General features: G+C 40.1%; 1 protein-coding gene across 1 annotated transcript in view; it reads left to right on the top strand.

Annotated features, from left to right (window-relative positions):
- The first annotated feature begins 230 nt into the window (after positions 1 to 230).
- The window catches only part of CNTNAP4 (contactin associated protein family member 4), a 301,963-nt gene continuing 283,941 nt past the window's right edge, over positions 231 to 18,252 (top strand). Inside the window, exon 1 of the mRNA XM_075931856.1 lies at positions 231 to 621. Coding sequence (XP_075787971.1) covers positions 537 to 621 — 85 coding nt within the window. The 5' untranslated portion in view covers positions 231 to 536. The remainder of the gene's footprint in view (positions 622 to 18,252) is intronic.

Raw genomic sequence — 18,252 nt, 5'->3', positions numbered from 1 at the left:
AGGAGAGAAAACCAGGATGTACACCAAATAAATACATTTCACATATATAAAAATCACTGTAAAGACTTGGGCATAGTGAAAGCCCAGAAAAGACTGTCCCGGTGCATATGTGCAGAATGTTCTATCATATTATATGGCTTTCATTAGAGACTCACATTTCCTACCTATCACCACAAGGGGTGTCCAGGACACATGTGAACGTGTAGCTTCTGTAAGCAAGCTGTCAGGGTAGTCTTGCAGTTTAGCCCTGAGTGATTCTGTGAAATTGGAGGAGTGATTCTTGCTGCTGTTCTTAAGGGATTGCTGTTGTTAGGGAAGGGGGGGAAAAAAAAGCAGATTTGGCCGTGTGTGTGCATGTGTGAGCAGATGCAGAGTGCGTTTGACTGAGGAATCTGACTACTGGGATGCACTGAAAGAAGAGAGACGCACACAGACAGAAAGAGAGACAGAGAGAAGAGGAAGCAAGAATAGGATTGAAGTGCAGAACAGCTGTTCCCTAATACTCAGTTCTTTTGGGTGCCTCAATACATGTGAACATGGATTCTGTCACTGAAATCATCTTCAAACTGCTGTTTCTGTTATTGGTTCAGAACTGGAACACAATAGTGTCAGGAAATAAATGTAAGTATTGCAAATTATTTAAAACTCAGAGCACACTGCTTTGAAAACTTCTGGGCTATTTCATTTAGCTTTGAAATAAATCTTGCTCTTGAACTAAATGCTTAATATATCTGTAAACATGACAGCAAATAGCTAGGCTGACAATGTTTCTTTGGCTGAGAAATATCATTGTCTAACTTCTAAAATTCTAAAATTTTTATACAAATCTATATACAGAATTCTATTGAGAAGTTCAAGTTCCAGTATAATCTGAAATTAACCAAGGAAGTGCATGTTCCATTCCCATTTTAATTTTTGTTTCCTGTTTTACAAGGCATTTTGTCTTACATTGAAATTACTGGAAGACTTCTACTGTATGCTGCATCAGCTTAGATTTTAGCACCGGGTAATTCAGAAAGCTGGTAGCTGAATATCATGGAATAAGCAGGCACTCAAATAAGACTTATGTATAGTAAGATGCAGTTTATGAGCAAAGAAAATGTAACAAAGAAAAAATCTTGAGGACAAGATTTCCTGGAATGTGCACTGATTTCTTAGAGAATAGTGCTCATGTACAACTAAGGAAGAAGGCACTATCAGTAGCAGCAGAAAGTTTTTTTTTAAATGAGTAAACCATAGGTAGCCAGTAGGGTAGTATTACAAAACAGAGACAGGTGATTACACTGTGTAAGGGAATCTGTCCTTTAGAAGGCAGATCTGATGTATATGTGACTTTGAACTGGGATCTTTGATTTCAATGTTGAATCGAGTCTGAGCATTTTGACCTTTGACTAATTTATCAGAAACTAACTTCCAAGCAATTTACCAACTCCGTAATTGTTCTGAGTTCCTTTGGCTTCAGGGAATCATAAAGCTTTTTATTTTTGATACATCTATCAGAATAGTAGCCTAAATGGCCGATGTTTAAAATGAGCACCCTGTTTTGTTTTGACTTTTAATCCAGTTGAAGGGCTGGCTGTGCATCATGTGAATGGGAAAGGCTGAGATAGTGACTGCATTTTAAGAATGTGGGTGTTAGTGCTACTGGGAATGTTCAGGAACAACTTTACAGCACTGTAGCAGGGGACAGCTCTCTGCAAACATCTGAGCCATGACAAAGTTAGAAGCGCTGTGTGCATTGAAGAGTTTTCCTGTGGACATCTTGCAAACTAAACATGCTACAATGAGCCTGATGATCACACTGCAGCGCCAAAATGATCTTGTGCTGTCATTCGGTAATCATATCTCATTTGATACTCCAGTGCATAGAGGAGCTCTAAACATAAATACTAAGCTTCTTTGGAAAAAAACCCTGCTGCAGTCCAGGCTCAGCTTTAATTTTCTTAATCATTCTGTATTGTTAATCTGAAATTAACAATTAATTCTCTTAATCATTCTGTATTATTAATACATCCATTTTCACAAGATCATGATAATTGAATCACATTAATAGCATTTGGCATTATTCACAAGACTAAATCAGATGTTTACAGAAAGGCACATTAAAACTATTGCAAAATAGGACTTGCAGAATACAACAAAACAGTAAAGCACTAGAGGTCACTCTTACAATTTAAGAAATAAGGCTTAGGAAAAATCAAGCTTTTTCTAGTACAGAATTATGAAGGGTAAAATATATCAGGTATGAACCACATCTATCCTTTTTGTTTCTCTAGTACTTCTCAGTGAAAAGGCAAGCAAAGCTTAAATGAATGTCTATATTAATACACTTTTATTTTTCTTACACAAAGAGATTTGCCTATAATTATCTCATAATCAAAACACCCCTGTGAAGTAAGGAAATAAGGATACTTCTCCATGTAGAGATAGTGAAAATGATGCTTGGAGAATATAAACTAGCTTAAAACCATTAAACATATGTCAGAGCTAGGAATAATATTTGGGAGATTTTGACTCTACAAGGTTGTACCTCTCCTTATTTCACACAAGAACACAAAAGAGAATCCTAAAAATGCACTTATTTCACATGATAATAATTTTAAAGGGGTGGTGTACATCGGAAGTGGCAGGCTATCTTCAACAAAAAATGAAATTGCACATTTAGTTTTCAAATGTCCTAGCAGTGTTGTGTCCTGTACCCCAATTACTGCAAAACTATGCAGCAGTAATTCTACTCTTCCTTTCACATACTTCACTTTCTTCATTAGAAGTTAACCACATACTGAAATCCCTTTTAGAACATGATCTGAATTAATGAATTCAAATAACTCAGACTAAACAGCTATTACAAAATCAGATTCTTAGTCTGGATTTCTTTTATCCATATTGTTCTCAGATATTCTTTCACTGAATAAGAGCATTTTAAACTACACCCTATTTAAAATGGAAAAACCATATCATTTTGAAATTGAAACATGGTATTTCTCTGGGTATATGACCTTTCTTGAAGGATGACATGCTCTCCAGTTTAGCATAGTAAGATAATGGCTGGTTTTGGGAATTCATACAGTTGAAAAGTTCTGTACTAATGTTGCTTCACTTAGAGTGTTAAAATTCCAAAACCAAAGAGTTAAAACTCCAAAAGCATTTGAAAAGGAACTGACCTACCCAGCCATAAATGAGAAACTATGAAACTCCATATAGAAATTTTAAAGTAAGAATCAAGACAAGTACTCCTGTAAAATTTTGTGTGTGGGACAGCAAACATTTTTATTTTATTTTGAAGCTGGTTCTACAGCTATAAATCAGTCACTTGGTAAATTAGCTCCTGGGTGCTTGCCTGAAACTTGGTCATGAAACTGAGATAGGTGCAGTTCTTCCTTTGAAACTCTCTGAAAATGAAGTGTTTCTGAAACATAATTAAATCTCTCACACATTCCAGCTCAACTGTGACCAAAACTATTAAGGATGATTTGGGAAATGAATGGTAATACTGCCAACAAATTTAAAAATTCTCACATAAAATCATTTCTCTGTATATAGGTGAAGGCAGAAAGCATGTACTTCTGCTTCTAAAGTCTTTCATATTTACAGAAATGTTTACTTTTCATACTCTCAGCACAAACATTCACAGTTACATGATTATACTTTTCTGTAAGTCAACTGGTCTTTGCTTTAGAACTTCTTGTTAACATAACTTTTCTTTTACTATTAGAGAGTAGTACCTTAGTGGCATTGAGTCTTTCCAAGATGAGGATTCAATGAATTGGTATCTTCCTTTACCTCATGATTATATTATCCTAGGTTAAGTCATTATACTGGAAGCATCTTCAGAGAAGTGGTTTCTCAATAGAAGGAAACAAGTTAATTTGATTAGAAATAATATTTTAGAATTTGGTCCTGATTTATCATTGTGTTAAAATTGTTTCACAGTATTTACTGATTGAAAAAGGTTGAACTAAGTGCAGAATTAAAATGTGGAACTTCTAACCAACAGTAAGAGGGTTTAGAGGCTATAGGTAGAAAGAAACATAGAATATCATCCTGAAGTAATGTTTATCACTAGACTAATTTAATTTTAATTTCATTATTATATGTTACTATTTTTTTTTATTGAGCTAGCACTCGGAGACCTCAGTCATGGATAGGGTCACTATTATGGACTATGGTATCTGGAGTGTATTTTGCATGGATGATTGTACTGTAAGGTTAAAAGCATGTATTAAAAATAAATTTAAACCAAGACCAAAAGAAGCATTGGCAAGAACATATTTTTTTCAATGTACAGAATTCACTTGAAGATCTTTGGTCTATTGTGCTGAGCATAGTCAATAGTTTGAATCCTATCTCTATGGTTTATAAAATGGCAGCTTCTAAACTCCCTTATAGATGAATATCCATTTATGAATCTTTCTCTCCCATCCAAATGGATGGATGGGGAGATAGAGATTCATAAATTAACTGCAAATCTTGAAGTAATCATATCTTTGGGTCCAGTAAGAGTTGTTTCATAGATGTGTGTTTATATATGCTTATGAGTAGCATAACGACAGAATTTAAAGAGTGGTTATATTCATGTGAGAAGATATATGTGTGAAATTTGATAAACTCACCTGTAGTATGCCTAATAATCTATCAACAATGGAACTATTTCTAACATTCAGAACCTAAGAGCAGCTTCTTATAGAATCAACGGGGGGAAAACAACGCCTCCCCCCCAAAAAAGTATATTTTCTCCAAAACTATTACTGCTCTTAACCTGCTGATGCCACTAACTCAAAAACATAGGAGCTTCAATCTAGATGGAAGTTAGGAATTCTCTCCTTCCCCCAATGTTAATCAACACACTTTTCTATTAATACTGTATTAATATTTAGTTGTTTTTGTATAGTAGCACTCTATGTGCTAGGTATGTGCTTTCCAAACACTATAAAAGATATCTAAATGTATCTTATTAATCTTTCCAATAGTGTAATACTATAATTCAGATGCTAAAATCAGATAATTTTTCTGTATGAAACACCTATTTTTGAGTTTTTTAAAGTTTCATAAATTATAATTTTCCTCTCTGTAACAATCCTTCACTTTTAATTCATGTTATTAAGGGAACCTGGTTTTATAGGTGGAAGGGTACAACAAATAGTGCTGCTAACATTGGTAAAAACATGCATAAAATATTTATTTAGTTAAAACATGCTTTATGTTGTATGCACATGATGTGGTATAAAACATGTATTTGCCCTTATTTGGCATGGTTTGCATAACTCATTTGTAGTTTTGACATTGAGTATGCCATCAATATCTTCATGCTTCAGGCTATGTCTACACTGCCATTTTTTTAGGAATAAGGGATCTTGCGCAAAAGGTTTTTTTTCCGACAAATGGCCCCTCCTACACAGGGCTTTTTAGTGGCAAAACCTCTTCCACAAAAGGATTGGCAGAAAATATGCAAATGAGAGCACAATTGGCATATCTTCTGCTGAAAAAAATGGCAGTGTAGACATAGCCTCAGTGTGTCATCATGTATTGTCACTCTTTACTTACACACCTCAAAATGTCTCCGTCACCCCTGCCCTGAATGGAATGAATGTAAGACACAGTATCGAAAGGGAGAATTCTTAATGTAAATACTGTACTTGAGGCAACTTAAATATGCTAACAGGAAATTTTGGATAGGAATGTTGTATATTATAGGGCTTGGAGGTGTGTTAACTTTAAAAACGAGTAGTCCTGTAGCACCTTAGAAATAAAATATTCTATCAAGAAATTTCATAGGAAAAACACATTTCCTCTTTGCTCATGTGAGGGAAGTGGGTTTTGCCCACAAAAGCTCATGATAATCTATATCTATATCTATATCTATATCTAATGTTGTTAGTCTCTAAGGTGCTACAGGACTACTTGTATATTATGGGGGGGAGGAACATTCATATCAATAAACCCCCCAAGATCTAACACAGAGCAATTCAATAATGGCAATAAAAGTAATGGTGGCACATAGGGTTAGTCCCTGGTGGTCTACTAGTACTATATTTACCTGTGCCTCAACAGATAATGGGCGATCACAACTCTTACTGGTCTCAAACAGTAATTCGTTGCCTATGGGAGTGGTAGGAAGTGGCATAAACTGGGATATGGCTTTCTGACGTTACCATTAGCTGTGAAAAGTGTTCCATGGCCAACAAGCCCTGCGATTGTTCAATACTGAGGGGCTACGTCTACACTGCAGGCTTTTCGCACAAGAATGGCCGTTCTTGTGCAAAAAGTTGCGAGCATCTACATTGCACACATGTTCTTGAGCAAGTACATTGACAGTAAAGTGTCAGAAAAGAGGCCTTCTTGCGCAAGAGCTATTCCTCTCCCCATGAGGAATAAGCCCTCTTGCACAAGAAGGCAGTGTGGACAGGCAACAGGGATTTCTTGTGCAAGAAACCCCTATGGCTAAAATGGCCATCAGAGCTTTCTTGCACAAGAAAGCATCCACACTGGCATGGATGCTCTTGGGCAAAAGCACATCTCTTGCACAAAAGCACATGGCAGTGTGGACGTGCTCTTGCTCAAGTACTTTTGCAAAACAGTTCTTGTACAAAAAGCCTTCAGTGTAGATGTAGCCAGGAGGTACAGGTAAATATAGAGATGGGGGGGGTCTACCAGGGACTAACCCTGCAGACCATATCCACACCACAGGCCAGAATTTGCTCACCCCAGTCTAAGACCTTGCACACAATGTAGTTGTAGTCATTGATCCCAGAGAACTGAAGAGACAATGTGGATTCACTAATATCTTTTACTGGACTAACTTCTGTTGGTGAGAGAGACATGTTTTCACGTCACATAGAACTCTTCTTCCTCTGTGTCCCTTGAAAACTTGTCTCTGTCATGAGTGGAAGTTGCTCCAATAAAAGATATTACCTTATTACTCGGAGCCTGATCATATTGACAGCATACATTTATAGTAGTAAGAGGAGGATTGGATCCTAAACCTTGTTTGTTTTAAGAGTGAATTCTCTTCATGATTCCTTAGAAATTAGACCTCTACTTATAATGACCAAAGAGTAGTGTGAACTGTTAGATAAAAATGATATTGCTTATGTTCCAGTTAATGAGTCTTTTCAGTGCAATAATTTGAAAAGTGATTGAAACCTGGAAACTTTTGACATTTTTAAGAGTTTTAAATTAGTAACTACAGAATAATTATTTAAACACCATACCTATTTAATAGATCAGTGCTGAAAACTACCTCTAAGGTTTTGAATCACAAAGGGGGAGGACACAGTAGGAAGTCTATCCAGCTGGGTAACTGGTCTAATTACCTTTTTATTAAGTATATCTCATCACTTGATAGTGCCCAAGAATAAGGTGTTGCTTCTTCCTAGCTGGTAAAGTGCTTGTTTGTTTCTATGACAATATTTGTGCAACTAGTCTATTTACATGTGTGCTATTAAGGGAAAATTAGATGAGAAACAACATTTTATAGCATTTGAATTTATTTCATTATTAAATAACATTCTTTATGTGGCTATCAAGTAGATTATATCTTGCACGTTTAGAAATTTGCATCAGTCCACAATTGCATACCAATTGGAGGAGATTTTTAAAGGAATAATAGGTTTTTAAAGTGTAATTTTATTAGAAAAACTATTCAGCACATGTTCTTATGGTGTCTTTTAAAAATGTTTAAAAATATCACCTGTTGTATGAAGCTATTGAAATGCATTCAACTTTGCTCCATTGGCTGTGGCTGATTTTAACTGGATGGTCTGTTCGTGGTTACTGCAAAAACACAGATTTTAGGATAAATCTGTGAAATCTCACAACATACTCTGGGTTATGCAAGATGTAGTACCTGATGTTACTCTGAGGCTGAGTGAAGCACCAAACTAGCAGAGTACATTGAACAGCTTATTATGAGAAGAAGTCTGTAGGACAGCACCTTGGGCAACAAGAAACCAAACAGATGCCATCTAGATGAGATTTCACATTGATAGCACAGTGAAGTAGATAGCTTGTATTCCATGTTGGGAGCCTAATGCATCTGAGTTAACTCACCTGCAGTATAATTTGTATGTGTCAGTCTCCTGTGGTTTGATTAAATGTGATCAGTATGTGAAATCTGTAATTACTGTAGGAGACCAAAAATATAACTATTACACATGTTCTTTTCACAGTGGCAGATACTGAAGTAAAACTCACGATATTTGAGGTGATATTATTATAAAAAGATTAGTTAGCCACTGCCAGGATTTTTCCTTCAGATCTAATTAAGTAGAAGTACTAAGACCATAGTTGTAATCTTTCAGGTTTCTTACTTGAATCACTAATTATCTGGTATGCCTTTTTTAAGGTAAGTGGTGGTCTCTGTTAGCATCTGTTTAGACACAAAGGGCTCATCTAGACTATGCTAAAGTGTCGAAAGAAGCTGTGGGAATTTGCATATCTTCTTCCGATCTCACTTTTGAAAAATGAGGTTTACGCAGCTTTTCGAAAAAGGGGGGGGGGGGTTGCCGAAAAAACTGCATCCAGACTACTTTCACTTTTGAAACCTCTGCTTTCGAAAGTGAGATCGGAAGAAGATATGCAAATTCCACAGGAATTCCTGCGGAATTTACATATCCTCTTTTGACATTTTAGTGTAGTCTCGATGAGCCCTAAAGTGTCATAATATAAAATCATGTAATAGAAAAGCCAGTTACTGAAGCAATGTGATACAGGTCAGTTTATAAAGACATGTAAGTGCAGAGGAGCTGAAGGAGACAAAAACAAACAAAAAAAGTGTTCTGCTGTGCTCTGTATGGACGCTGTTGCACACCTTGACCTCTTGTGAGTGCAGGGACTATTCAGACTACTGCAGGTGCTGGCTCTAGACATACCAGAGGAAACCAAGCAGGGAGTGGGTAATGGCAGAGTTGTGGGAGCCATTGAGTAGGAAGAGTGAAACACTGGTTGAATCCTGGCTCCACCGAAATCAAAGGCAGACTCATTGACCTCAGTGGGCCCACAATTTCTGATGCACAGTTCCTCCCGGAACTCATGCTATGGTGCTTTCCTTCTATATTATTCTGTAATATAGGCTGTGATTTAAAGGCATGATTTAACCCCAAGCCCTGCTAGAATTTAATGTTCTCTTTGTGCTGATGTTATTTTTCTTTATAGCAGAAAGCAAGCTGTGTAAAAAGGGATGTGAATGGTCAGTAATATACTACAGCCTCCACATTCCCTTCTGTGTCACAGTGATAAAGCAGAAAAGATTCTCAGTGCCATTATGGATCTTTTAAAGCCTTCTTGGTATTCAGCACCTAATGGTGGTGGTAACCTGACTGTCATGCAGTCTGGAAAGATCTGACATTCTGTAAGCTAGCAAACTGCATATCTCACTACAACTCCTTTCACTGATCAACGAGAGCATTGCTGTCTACTATACAGAGGAAATCAAAATGTGTAGGTGGCAAGCATTTTCTAATCATGCCAAGAGGCACTGGTTGTTTTCTTTAAAGAAACATTCACACATATCAGTAATGGAGAAATATTGTTAAAAAGTTAAAAGCTGTGCACCAGATCCTGAGGTCCTTACTCAGATACATCTCTCCTGGAAACCAGCGGGACTTTTGCTTGAGAAAGAGCTTTTTCAAAACATACTAAGAAGTAGTGATAAGCAAGACACTTTGGATGTAACTTAGCTTTTCGTCACCTGTCTGTGTGAAAGTGTGATGGATAACTGCCTTTTCATCCTGCCTTGTCCAAAGAAAGCAAATATAGAGCTAGGTTGCTAATATGAATTACCCACTTATCCAAATTGACTGAAAAGAAACTGGGGGAGGGGAAGAGACTGTTAGAATAATTTTTGGTTGTTCCCCTGTTTAGGAAATCAGTCTCTTAAGAGGTGTGGAACCACAAAGGCTGCCAGTGGATCTGAGATGACGTGTAGAATTTTTAAAAGCCCCTATGTGCTGCTGAGCCCAAGATTCGGAGTCCCATTTTCAAAAGTGATGTAGGCATTAAGGATCAAAGTCCTGTTGACTATCAATGAGTCCCAGAGGGCCAGCCCAACACCATGGAATGACCTCTCCCAGGATCGAAGGCCCATCATAATCTCATGACCTTGCCTTCTGACAGCAAAGATCATTTCTCTGACCTTGCTTTCTCTAACATAAATACATAGCAACAATATATAAAATATACACTCTGTATTTATTCCTTCAGGTTTTTCACTCTTATTGTATGCAAGATTTAAACTCAGGTGTTTTTTGTATAGTGATGCTCACTAGAGAGAACAGAAGGAACTTGAAAGCAAAATTTGAGGGACAGGACTCTACACAATACAGGCACTATGAGCTGTTATGTGGCTCACCTTTAAAATAAAAACAACAAATGGTCTGGTAGCACTTTATAGTCTAACAAAACATGTGGATGGTATCATGAGCTTTCGTGAGCACAGCCCACTTCTTCAGATGACTGTAGCTATGTGTTTGGGATATGAAAACTCAAAATAAATAGAAGAGGGGAAGGGAAAGGGGGAGAAAGAAAAAGCGGGGGGGAGGTTGAGCAGAGCATCATTAAGTATCTGGAGAATGTGTACTTAAACCTAAGCAGATAAAAATCAAAGTCAATAGATTCCCAAGACAGGAAGGATACCACTCGGAGAGCTGTTAGTACCGTCAGTTGTTATTAAGTAGGTGGTGTTCCAACTAACCCACATCACTCATAACTCCAGTCATTTGAAGAAGTGCGCTGTGCCCATGAAAGCTCATGATACCATCTACATGTTTTGTTTGTCTATAAAGTGCTACCAGATCTTTTGTTGTTTTTTCTGTAACAAACTAACTCCACTACCCCCTGAAACTCCTTTAAAATAAAGGCTCCATACATCTTTAAAATAACACCTCCTTTAAGGATAGGCTTCTATGGATTGAAGTGCTGATATGTGTAAGGTGGCCTTTTTTAATCCATTTCCTCACTTTAAGAAAGTTCCTGACAATTTTGCTTTCCTTTTAGTAACTCATTTAGCAGGAATTCTACTTCCTGCATGATTGAGTATATCCTTTATCAGAAATTAGCCATCGCTGATTGTGTTATGCAAGAGATGATTCGTTTGTGTGGTCTTTTTCTTCCTAATTGATCATGCAGGAAGAACACATTTTGGAAAAATCATTGTAACCCTCAATAACTTATGCAAAATATGGCATTATTTTAAGTGCTCCCACTTACTCAAATGTTTGGGAAAAATTTAAATGAGGGGAAACCCAGACATTGCTCAGGCTGGCTTATATCGGAGATGGATCATAATTAGTTCAGTCCTACTTTCTCCTCCCCTACACAGGGTAGGTGATTTCTTAATGTTAATATATTAACTTGTAAGAATATTTTAGCTCATAATGTAAAATGTTCTACTTAGAGCTTGGAAGCAAATACAAAATGTTCGTAGTGGCAATAGTCTTGATCAAACTTGGATCAATCTGTTTGCTTAGACATAACATTTAAACATACAAGTAATTCATTTCAAATAATGTACAGGCAGTCCCCGGGTTACGTACAAGATAGGGACTGTAGGTTTGTTCTTAAGTTGAATCTGTATGTAAGTCGGAACTGGCATCCAGATTCAGCCGCTGCTGAAACTGATCAGTTTCAACAGCGGCTGAATCTGGACGCCAGTTCTGACTTACATACAGATTCAACTTAAGAACCCCAGGCATCCCCAAGTCAGCTGCTGCTGAAACTGATCAGCAGCTGATTCCAGGAAGCCCGGGGCAGGGGCTTCCTGTAGTCAGCCACTGGTCAGTTTCAGCAGCGGCTGACTTGGGGACGCCTGGGGCAGAGCAGCTGGGGTGCTGCTGGGTTGGTCCAGTAGCGTGGCCGCTCCTCGGCGCTACTGGACCAACCCAGCAGCACCCAAGCTGCTCTGCCCCAGGCGTCCTGATTCAGCCGCTGCTGAATCTGACCAGCAGTGGCTGAATCAGGACGCCTGGGGCAGAACAGCTGGGGTGCTGCCCGGTTGGTCCAGTAGCGCCCAGAGCGGCGCTACGGGACCAACTGGCAGCGCCCCAGCTGCTGTACCAAAGGTGTCCGGAGCAAAGCCATGGAGCACGGGGGCAGCGGGACAGCCCAGACGCGCCATGGCTGTCCTGCTGCCCTCGGGCTCTGTGGCTTTGCTCTGCTTTGTTCCCCGTCCCCCTGGTCTGCAGACCAGGGGGACGGGGAGCAAAGCGGCGGAACACGCGGGCAGCGGACAGCCCAGACGCGCCTGGGCTGTCCGCTGCCCGCGTGCTCCGCGGCTTGGCTCTGCTTTGCCCCCCGCCGTCCCCCTGGTCTGCAGACCGGGGGGGGGGGGGGGCAAAGCAGAGCCAAGCCGTGGAGTGCGCTGCCAGCTGACAGCCCTGTCCGCTGCCCACGTGTTCCGCCGCTTTGCTTCCTCTCCCTGGTCTGCGTTGGATCCGCGTAACTCGGGGACTGCCTGTATTGACATTTTTGTCTCTCTTGAGTATTTTTGCTGCTTAGGAAGATGTGGGTTTTGGTGTTCGGAATGTCTCATAATGCTAAGAAAAAAATGTGCATTTTCAGTCAAAAGCAAGTTTTGAAGAGCTGCTGCTCTGAGTTACTTAGGCACTTTCTCTTTGTCCTCTTATATAAATCACAAATCCAAATGCCAGACTGTAATTTTCCTGTAGAAGCAATGTTTTCCTGGCATGCTCTCCAACAGTTGGAATTGTCTCTAGCTCTGACATATGGTTTGGCTGGGGATGAACTGCCTGACTATGGTGCTCTGTGTGGAGGTTTTGATCTTAAGAAATCTGGAGTTTTGGGTATGATGGGTGGAATACTTGCCATCCTTCAATAGTAATTATTCCCTTGGGAGTTCTGTGATTATTTGACTGTATTAAAGTATAGGTCCTGGCAAATTTTAACAAGTGATCAATGGTTATCTTGAAATATATCAAGAGCCAATTTTTAAAGTGATTTCAACCTGATGGCCTATTTTGCAGGCACCATCTTTTATACAGGCAAATAGACTAAAATGCAAATTATGTTTGTGCATGAAAATATCATTTCCAACTGTAGTGTTGCAGCACTCATGATTCCCATGATGATTTGGTGTTTTTCTTAAAGCCTTGGTTTTCAAACAGTGGCTTGAGAATCTCAGGTTTCAATTTAAAAGAGTAAGCTTCTTGTCCATATGGCTGTGAGTAATCACCATACACCCTTGTTTAAAACCAAAAACAAAACTCCTAGTTTGGCATCATTTTACATTAATATATTAATGCAATTCAGATCTGAATAACATAATATATTAATGCATTCAAATCGCACTGCAGTTCTGCTGTCTATAATGCCCATCTCTATTCCATACTCAGGAAGTACATGAAACTTCCATTGATGTCCACAAATAGATGTGCACAGTGGTTGAGTGTACAATATACAACAGAGCTGCAGTCAGGATAAGAGAGCTCTAGTTTGGGTCACAGAACATAAGTTCCTCCCATTTTGACTATGCGTAAGTTGGTAAGATACAAATACAGTAAACTTTGCTTGATAGTTCCCAAAAGCAATAGCCTTTTGTTCTTTATCCACGATAACTAAATGTACAAGAGAGGTATCTTAAGAGACTTCAGTTTTATAGAGATATAAGCAGATTTTTTATGTTTTGAAAACAATCATATCACCATAATTTACCTATTTCTACACTAACAAATGACCACACTGAGATATAATTTTTGTTAGTTTGTGAAAATGCTTGCTTCTCATCTTAATGACAGGGCTCTTTGCTACCCTGATGTGTTACTACTGAACACAATCCTTCCTCTTAATAACTCAGAAGTTTCAGCTTCTGAAAATATGAATGCATGTTAGTAGAGTACATGCAGGCATGACAAACAGATAAGGAAGCAGTCTGTTATTTTTAACAATTCTAGTGGGACTAGCGGGCCTTTAAGTTGACTGGTGAATATCATTTACACTGCCCCGCAAGTGCCTAAATGGAAAAGCTTTCTGATCACTCTCCAGAGTTTTGTGAATGAAGAATGTTAAAAGCATACTAGGGCTGCTAGATCTGTTGCTCGGAGGGGTAGCATGGCACCAGCAAAACAGTAGGAAGAATTACAGTTGAACAAGGCTGACATTTGTTTTCATAGGATCCTAAGTTACTGAGCTACTAAGATAATACTCTCAGGTTTCCCAGTACAGCCGTTCTGATTCTAGTTTTGTGTACCAACAAAGACGTTGGTTTATATTCTTTCTGTTTATGATGAGTAATGATCATATGCTATCTGTTCCTCACTGGCTATACAATACACTTTACAAAAATATTGCAGACAGTGATGTGGCGATGATGAAGGTTATGTGCTACATTTTGTCCTTTGCCAAAGTACTGCTTTGTGCAGAAATCTGTGGAAGTCAAAAGGCTCATTGCAGCTCCTTGAACTAGCACAATAGAATGTCGAGTCACGTCTGGGCCTTTTCTGGGCCAGTATAGTAGGTTCCATATCCACATCCCTTCCCTCTTCCAAGACAACCCCTTATTCTGAGGCACACTTGGGAAATTCTTTGCTGGGCATTTTCAGCCAAATTATGGCCCTATAGTATGTACCACATAAATGATTATTCCTTGGAACCATTGATTCTGGTGACATGTTGCTATTTAAATTGTCAATTTGTTTCAACGCCTCCCTTTGACGCTTCTGTATCTGACAGTATCCCATGCAACAAATCACTAAAACAAATGGTTCTTTCCCTGCAATAGTCCTGAAGGAATTGAAAAAATGAAGTTGCTGACCTAATAGCAAGAATATATGATCCCTTAAAGAATTTAGCTTTGGCAGGTGGGTGGGTAACCAATAAAATAGAAGAGGCAAAAGTGCTGATCCCAGAAATTAAAGACTACTGAGCTTTATTTTAACACTGGATAACTTGTTGAAACAAAAGTGAAATGAAGCTTTGTATACACACTTATAATGTGATAGGGACAAATCATTTTATCTTCTGTAATCAGAAAATCTGCTTCTCTTTTCTACTAGAATTCTTTTTGAGTAAGTTAACAGTATAGTGTAAAGTAGAGTCAGTAGCAGAAAGCAGAATTGGTATTGTTCCAAACTGAAGTATGTGCATGGAGGAAAGTCTAAGGAGATTATGTAGAATGGAACTGTGTTCAACAGGTGGCTTCCTCCACATGAATGCCTGGTGAGTTTTGGGGTGTGGGGCAAAGAAAGACAGGAGCATGGTCAATTATGTCTTGTCTACACTAGTCCAGGCAGGTCGGTTTAAGGTACGCAACTCCATCTATGCAAAATGTGTAGCTAGAGTTGGCTTAAGCCGAGCCATAGTGGCGTCCACACAGCAGGAGGGCAACAGTAGCAAAAGCTCCCATCGACTTCCCTTACTCCTCACAGAACAAGGAGTACCAGGCACTGGTAGGAGCTTCCCTAACTGTTTGATTTAGGGTGTGACTACACTGCACACTTATTTCGGAATAAGCTATTTCAAGATAGTTTATTCCAAAATAGCACATCTACACAGCAATTGGCCATCGAAGTAGTGCTAGGCTATTTAGAAATAGAGCACCTACACTCATTGGATGCTGAATCACATTTAAGGCCACCTGAAAGCACTTCAGGCAGAGCATCAGGACAGCAGCCATTTCCCATAGCAGATACCTGAGGCTCGTGCATAAAGGGACCCCTCTGTACAGTTGTGTCTCAGGCTTTTCTACTTCCTTTAGGAACAGAAAAGCCTTTTCACTGTGTGTGTTCTGGCGGCCTTTGCAAATATCACAGCACTCCTGTCTTGAGCCGGACCTGCCTCCAAGCAGTTAACGGCTCTTACATCTCATGATGCACCTCCTGGTGCAGTTTCTTCAGGCTACCCTCATGGCCCTGCAGGAACAGGACCCCCAGCTCATTGCAGGACACCTCCTCTCCTGTCTCCAGGTGCTGTTCATGCAGCTCAACCCCCCTCCTCCCCACACATTGTGCATTGCCACTTCTGGCGACTGGACACCAGTTCTGACTGGTGGGATGACCAACAGTGGCTCCAGAATTACTGCATGTGGAAGGACACCTTTTTGGAGGTGTGTGAATGGCTCACCTTCGCCCTCAGGCAATGGGACACACACATGAAATCCACCATCTCCCTCCAGAAGTGGGTAGCTATTGCCCTTTGGAAGCTCACCATGCTGGACAGCTACTGCTCTGTGGGGAGATCAGCCATTGCGTCTGTGGTTATGCAGGTATGACTCTCTTATTTTATTGTCCCATGAGGTTGGTGAACTGCTGGAACAGGGTACCCTAGAGAAGGGGAGAGAGTGGTGGAAGCCCTCTCCCTGAGTGTTGGGAGTAAGGCAGACCTCTCCAGACACACTGAGCAAGAGCACAAGGGTCCTCTGTTGAAGCCTCCTGGGGCTGCATGCCCCAGACTGATGCTCCATGTGCACCCATGTACACAGATTGCTGCGTGATCTCCAGCCCAAGATGGCCAAGCAAGGAGCATGCAGCATCCCCTTACCGCCCACCAACACCTCTACCCATGTGTGTAAAGGAAAGTAATGGCACTCACTTCATGGGCCTTCCCTGGCTTCGGATGAAGCCTGGGAGACATCCTTGAAGGAGGGTACTAGCTACAGAGTGAGCATGACCTCCTGGCTGGCGGGAAAAAAGCTGGTTCTGGTCTCATCTGTCTTCTCCTCCTCCTCTTCCTCCACACCAGCTCTGCTCTCCCTGGAAGGTGATGATGAGTGTCTCCAGCCTAGAGGCCACAACGAGGGGGGTGGAAAGGACTGACCTCCCCCTCCCCCAGGATGCGGTGGAGCTGCACATAATAAGGGGAGGTCTAGGGTGCTGCCTTGGGGTGGGTGCTGTGCTCCCTGGCCTTGGCATAGGCCTGCCTGAGCTCCTTGATCTTCATGTGCACCTGCTCTGGGTGCTCACGTGGCCTTTGTGGCCCAGGCTGTCAGCCATCTGGCCATAGACATCTGCATTTCTGTGCCTAGTGTGGAGATTCTGGATCCTCCTTATTCCAGACTTTAATGAGTTCCAGGATCTCTGCACCACACCAGGCAGGTGCACCTCTTTCATTCCCGGGCAGGGTCCTGGGAACTGGCTGCCTACTCAGTTGCAGCCGTAGAGGACTCAGTGCGAGCATAGGGGTCACTCATGGCAGCAGGAACAGCTGTGATGGCTGCTGCTATGTGGCACAGGGCTGTCAGGGCCTACATTGTGCCACAAGCCCTTTCCCCTGTGACTGTTTCTTTAAGGGCTGCTGTGGAAGAGGAACTATAGAGTTCTGATTAGTGTGGACAGAGTGGCCAGCAGGGTACCTATGGGAAGTCCTGGAGGCCACTTATTTCATAATAACTCAACTGCCCTGTTTACATACACCCTATTTTGAAATAGTTATTTCAAAATAAGCATTATTCCTTGTAAAATAAGTGTTATAGAATTTGAAATAAAAATAAGAATAATTCAAAATTATTTCAAAATAACGGGCTTGCTGTGTTGATGTTCACTATGTTATTTTGAAATAACAGTAGCTATTTTGAAAGTACGTGCCCTTCAAGGTCTATATTAGACCTGCTAACTCAAACACTAGAAGATCTACCTCCAGAGGGTCAATCTTCTCACTAGTGTAGACATGCCCTGAGAATTAATATTACATAAACTAAAGTTGCAGAGGGAAGGGACACAACATTCATGAGAGGTAATGCAAACCTGAATAGTGGCCTGAGGAATAATATTCTGTCATTCCCAACCTCAGCTACTCACTCCTGCTCACACCCAACATGTAGAAAAGAATGGAAAATCATACAGATTGTTCTCCTGTCGTTTTATGATTTTGACTTACTGATAAGAGATGATAATTTGGTTAAGGATGTTAGTGGTGAGATCATTTGGCTGCATAATTACAAAGGCAAATTGCTTCTACAGTCCAACTTTTCCCACAGTCTAACCTTTCTTATGGAATTTTAGTTATAACACTACAGGCTTACTTTTGCAGTGCAAGTAAATTGCAAAATAATGTCCTAAAAGAACTATTAATTTTCTAAAACTAGTTAGTGATGTGATGCATGATGATTCTTGTTGGTGTGCACAGCTAGGTAGCATTATAACTGTGTTTCAGTATGTAAGTAATGTAGCAAAATCTTTTAAGTGTCTTTGTTAATTTTTCTCTCTATCTTTTGATACATCAAATCATAACTTGATGCAATGTTGTACAGTGATACCAAAACAAACAATGGTGCTTTGGTCCAATATTAGGGCTCCTAGGCTACAT

The sequence above is a fragment of the Pelodiscus sinensis genome, chromosome 6 (assembly GCF_049634645.1).
Source record: "Pelodiscus sinensis isolate JC-2024 chromosome 6, ASM4963464v1, whole genome shotgun sequence".
NCBI lineage: Eukaryota > Metazoa > Chordata > Testudines > Trionychidae > Pelodiscus > Pelodiscus sinensis.
This window is presented reverse-complemented; position numbering and strand designations above follow the sequence as displayed.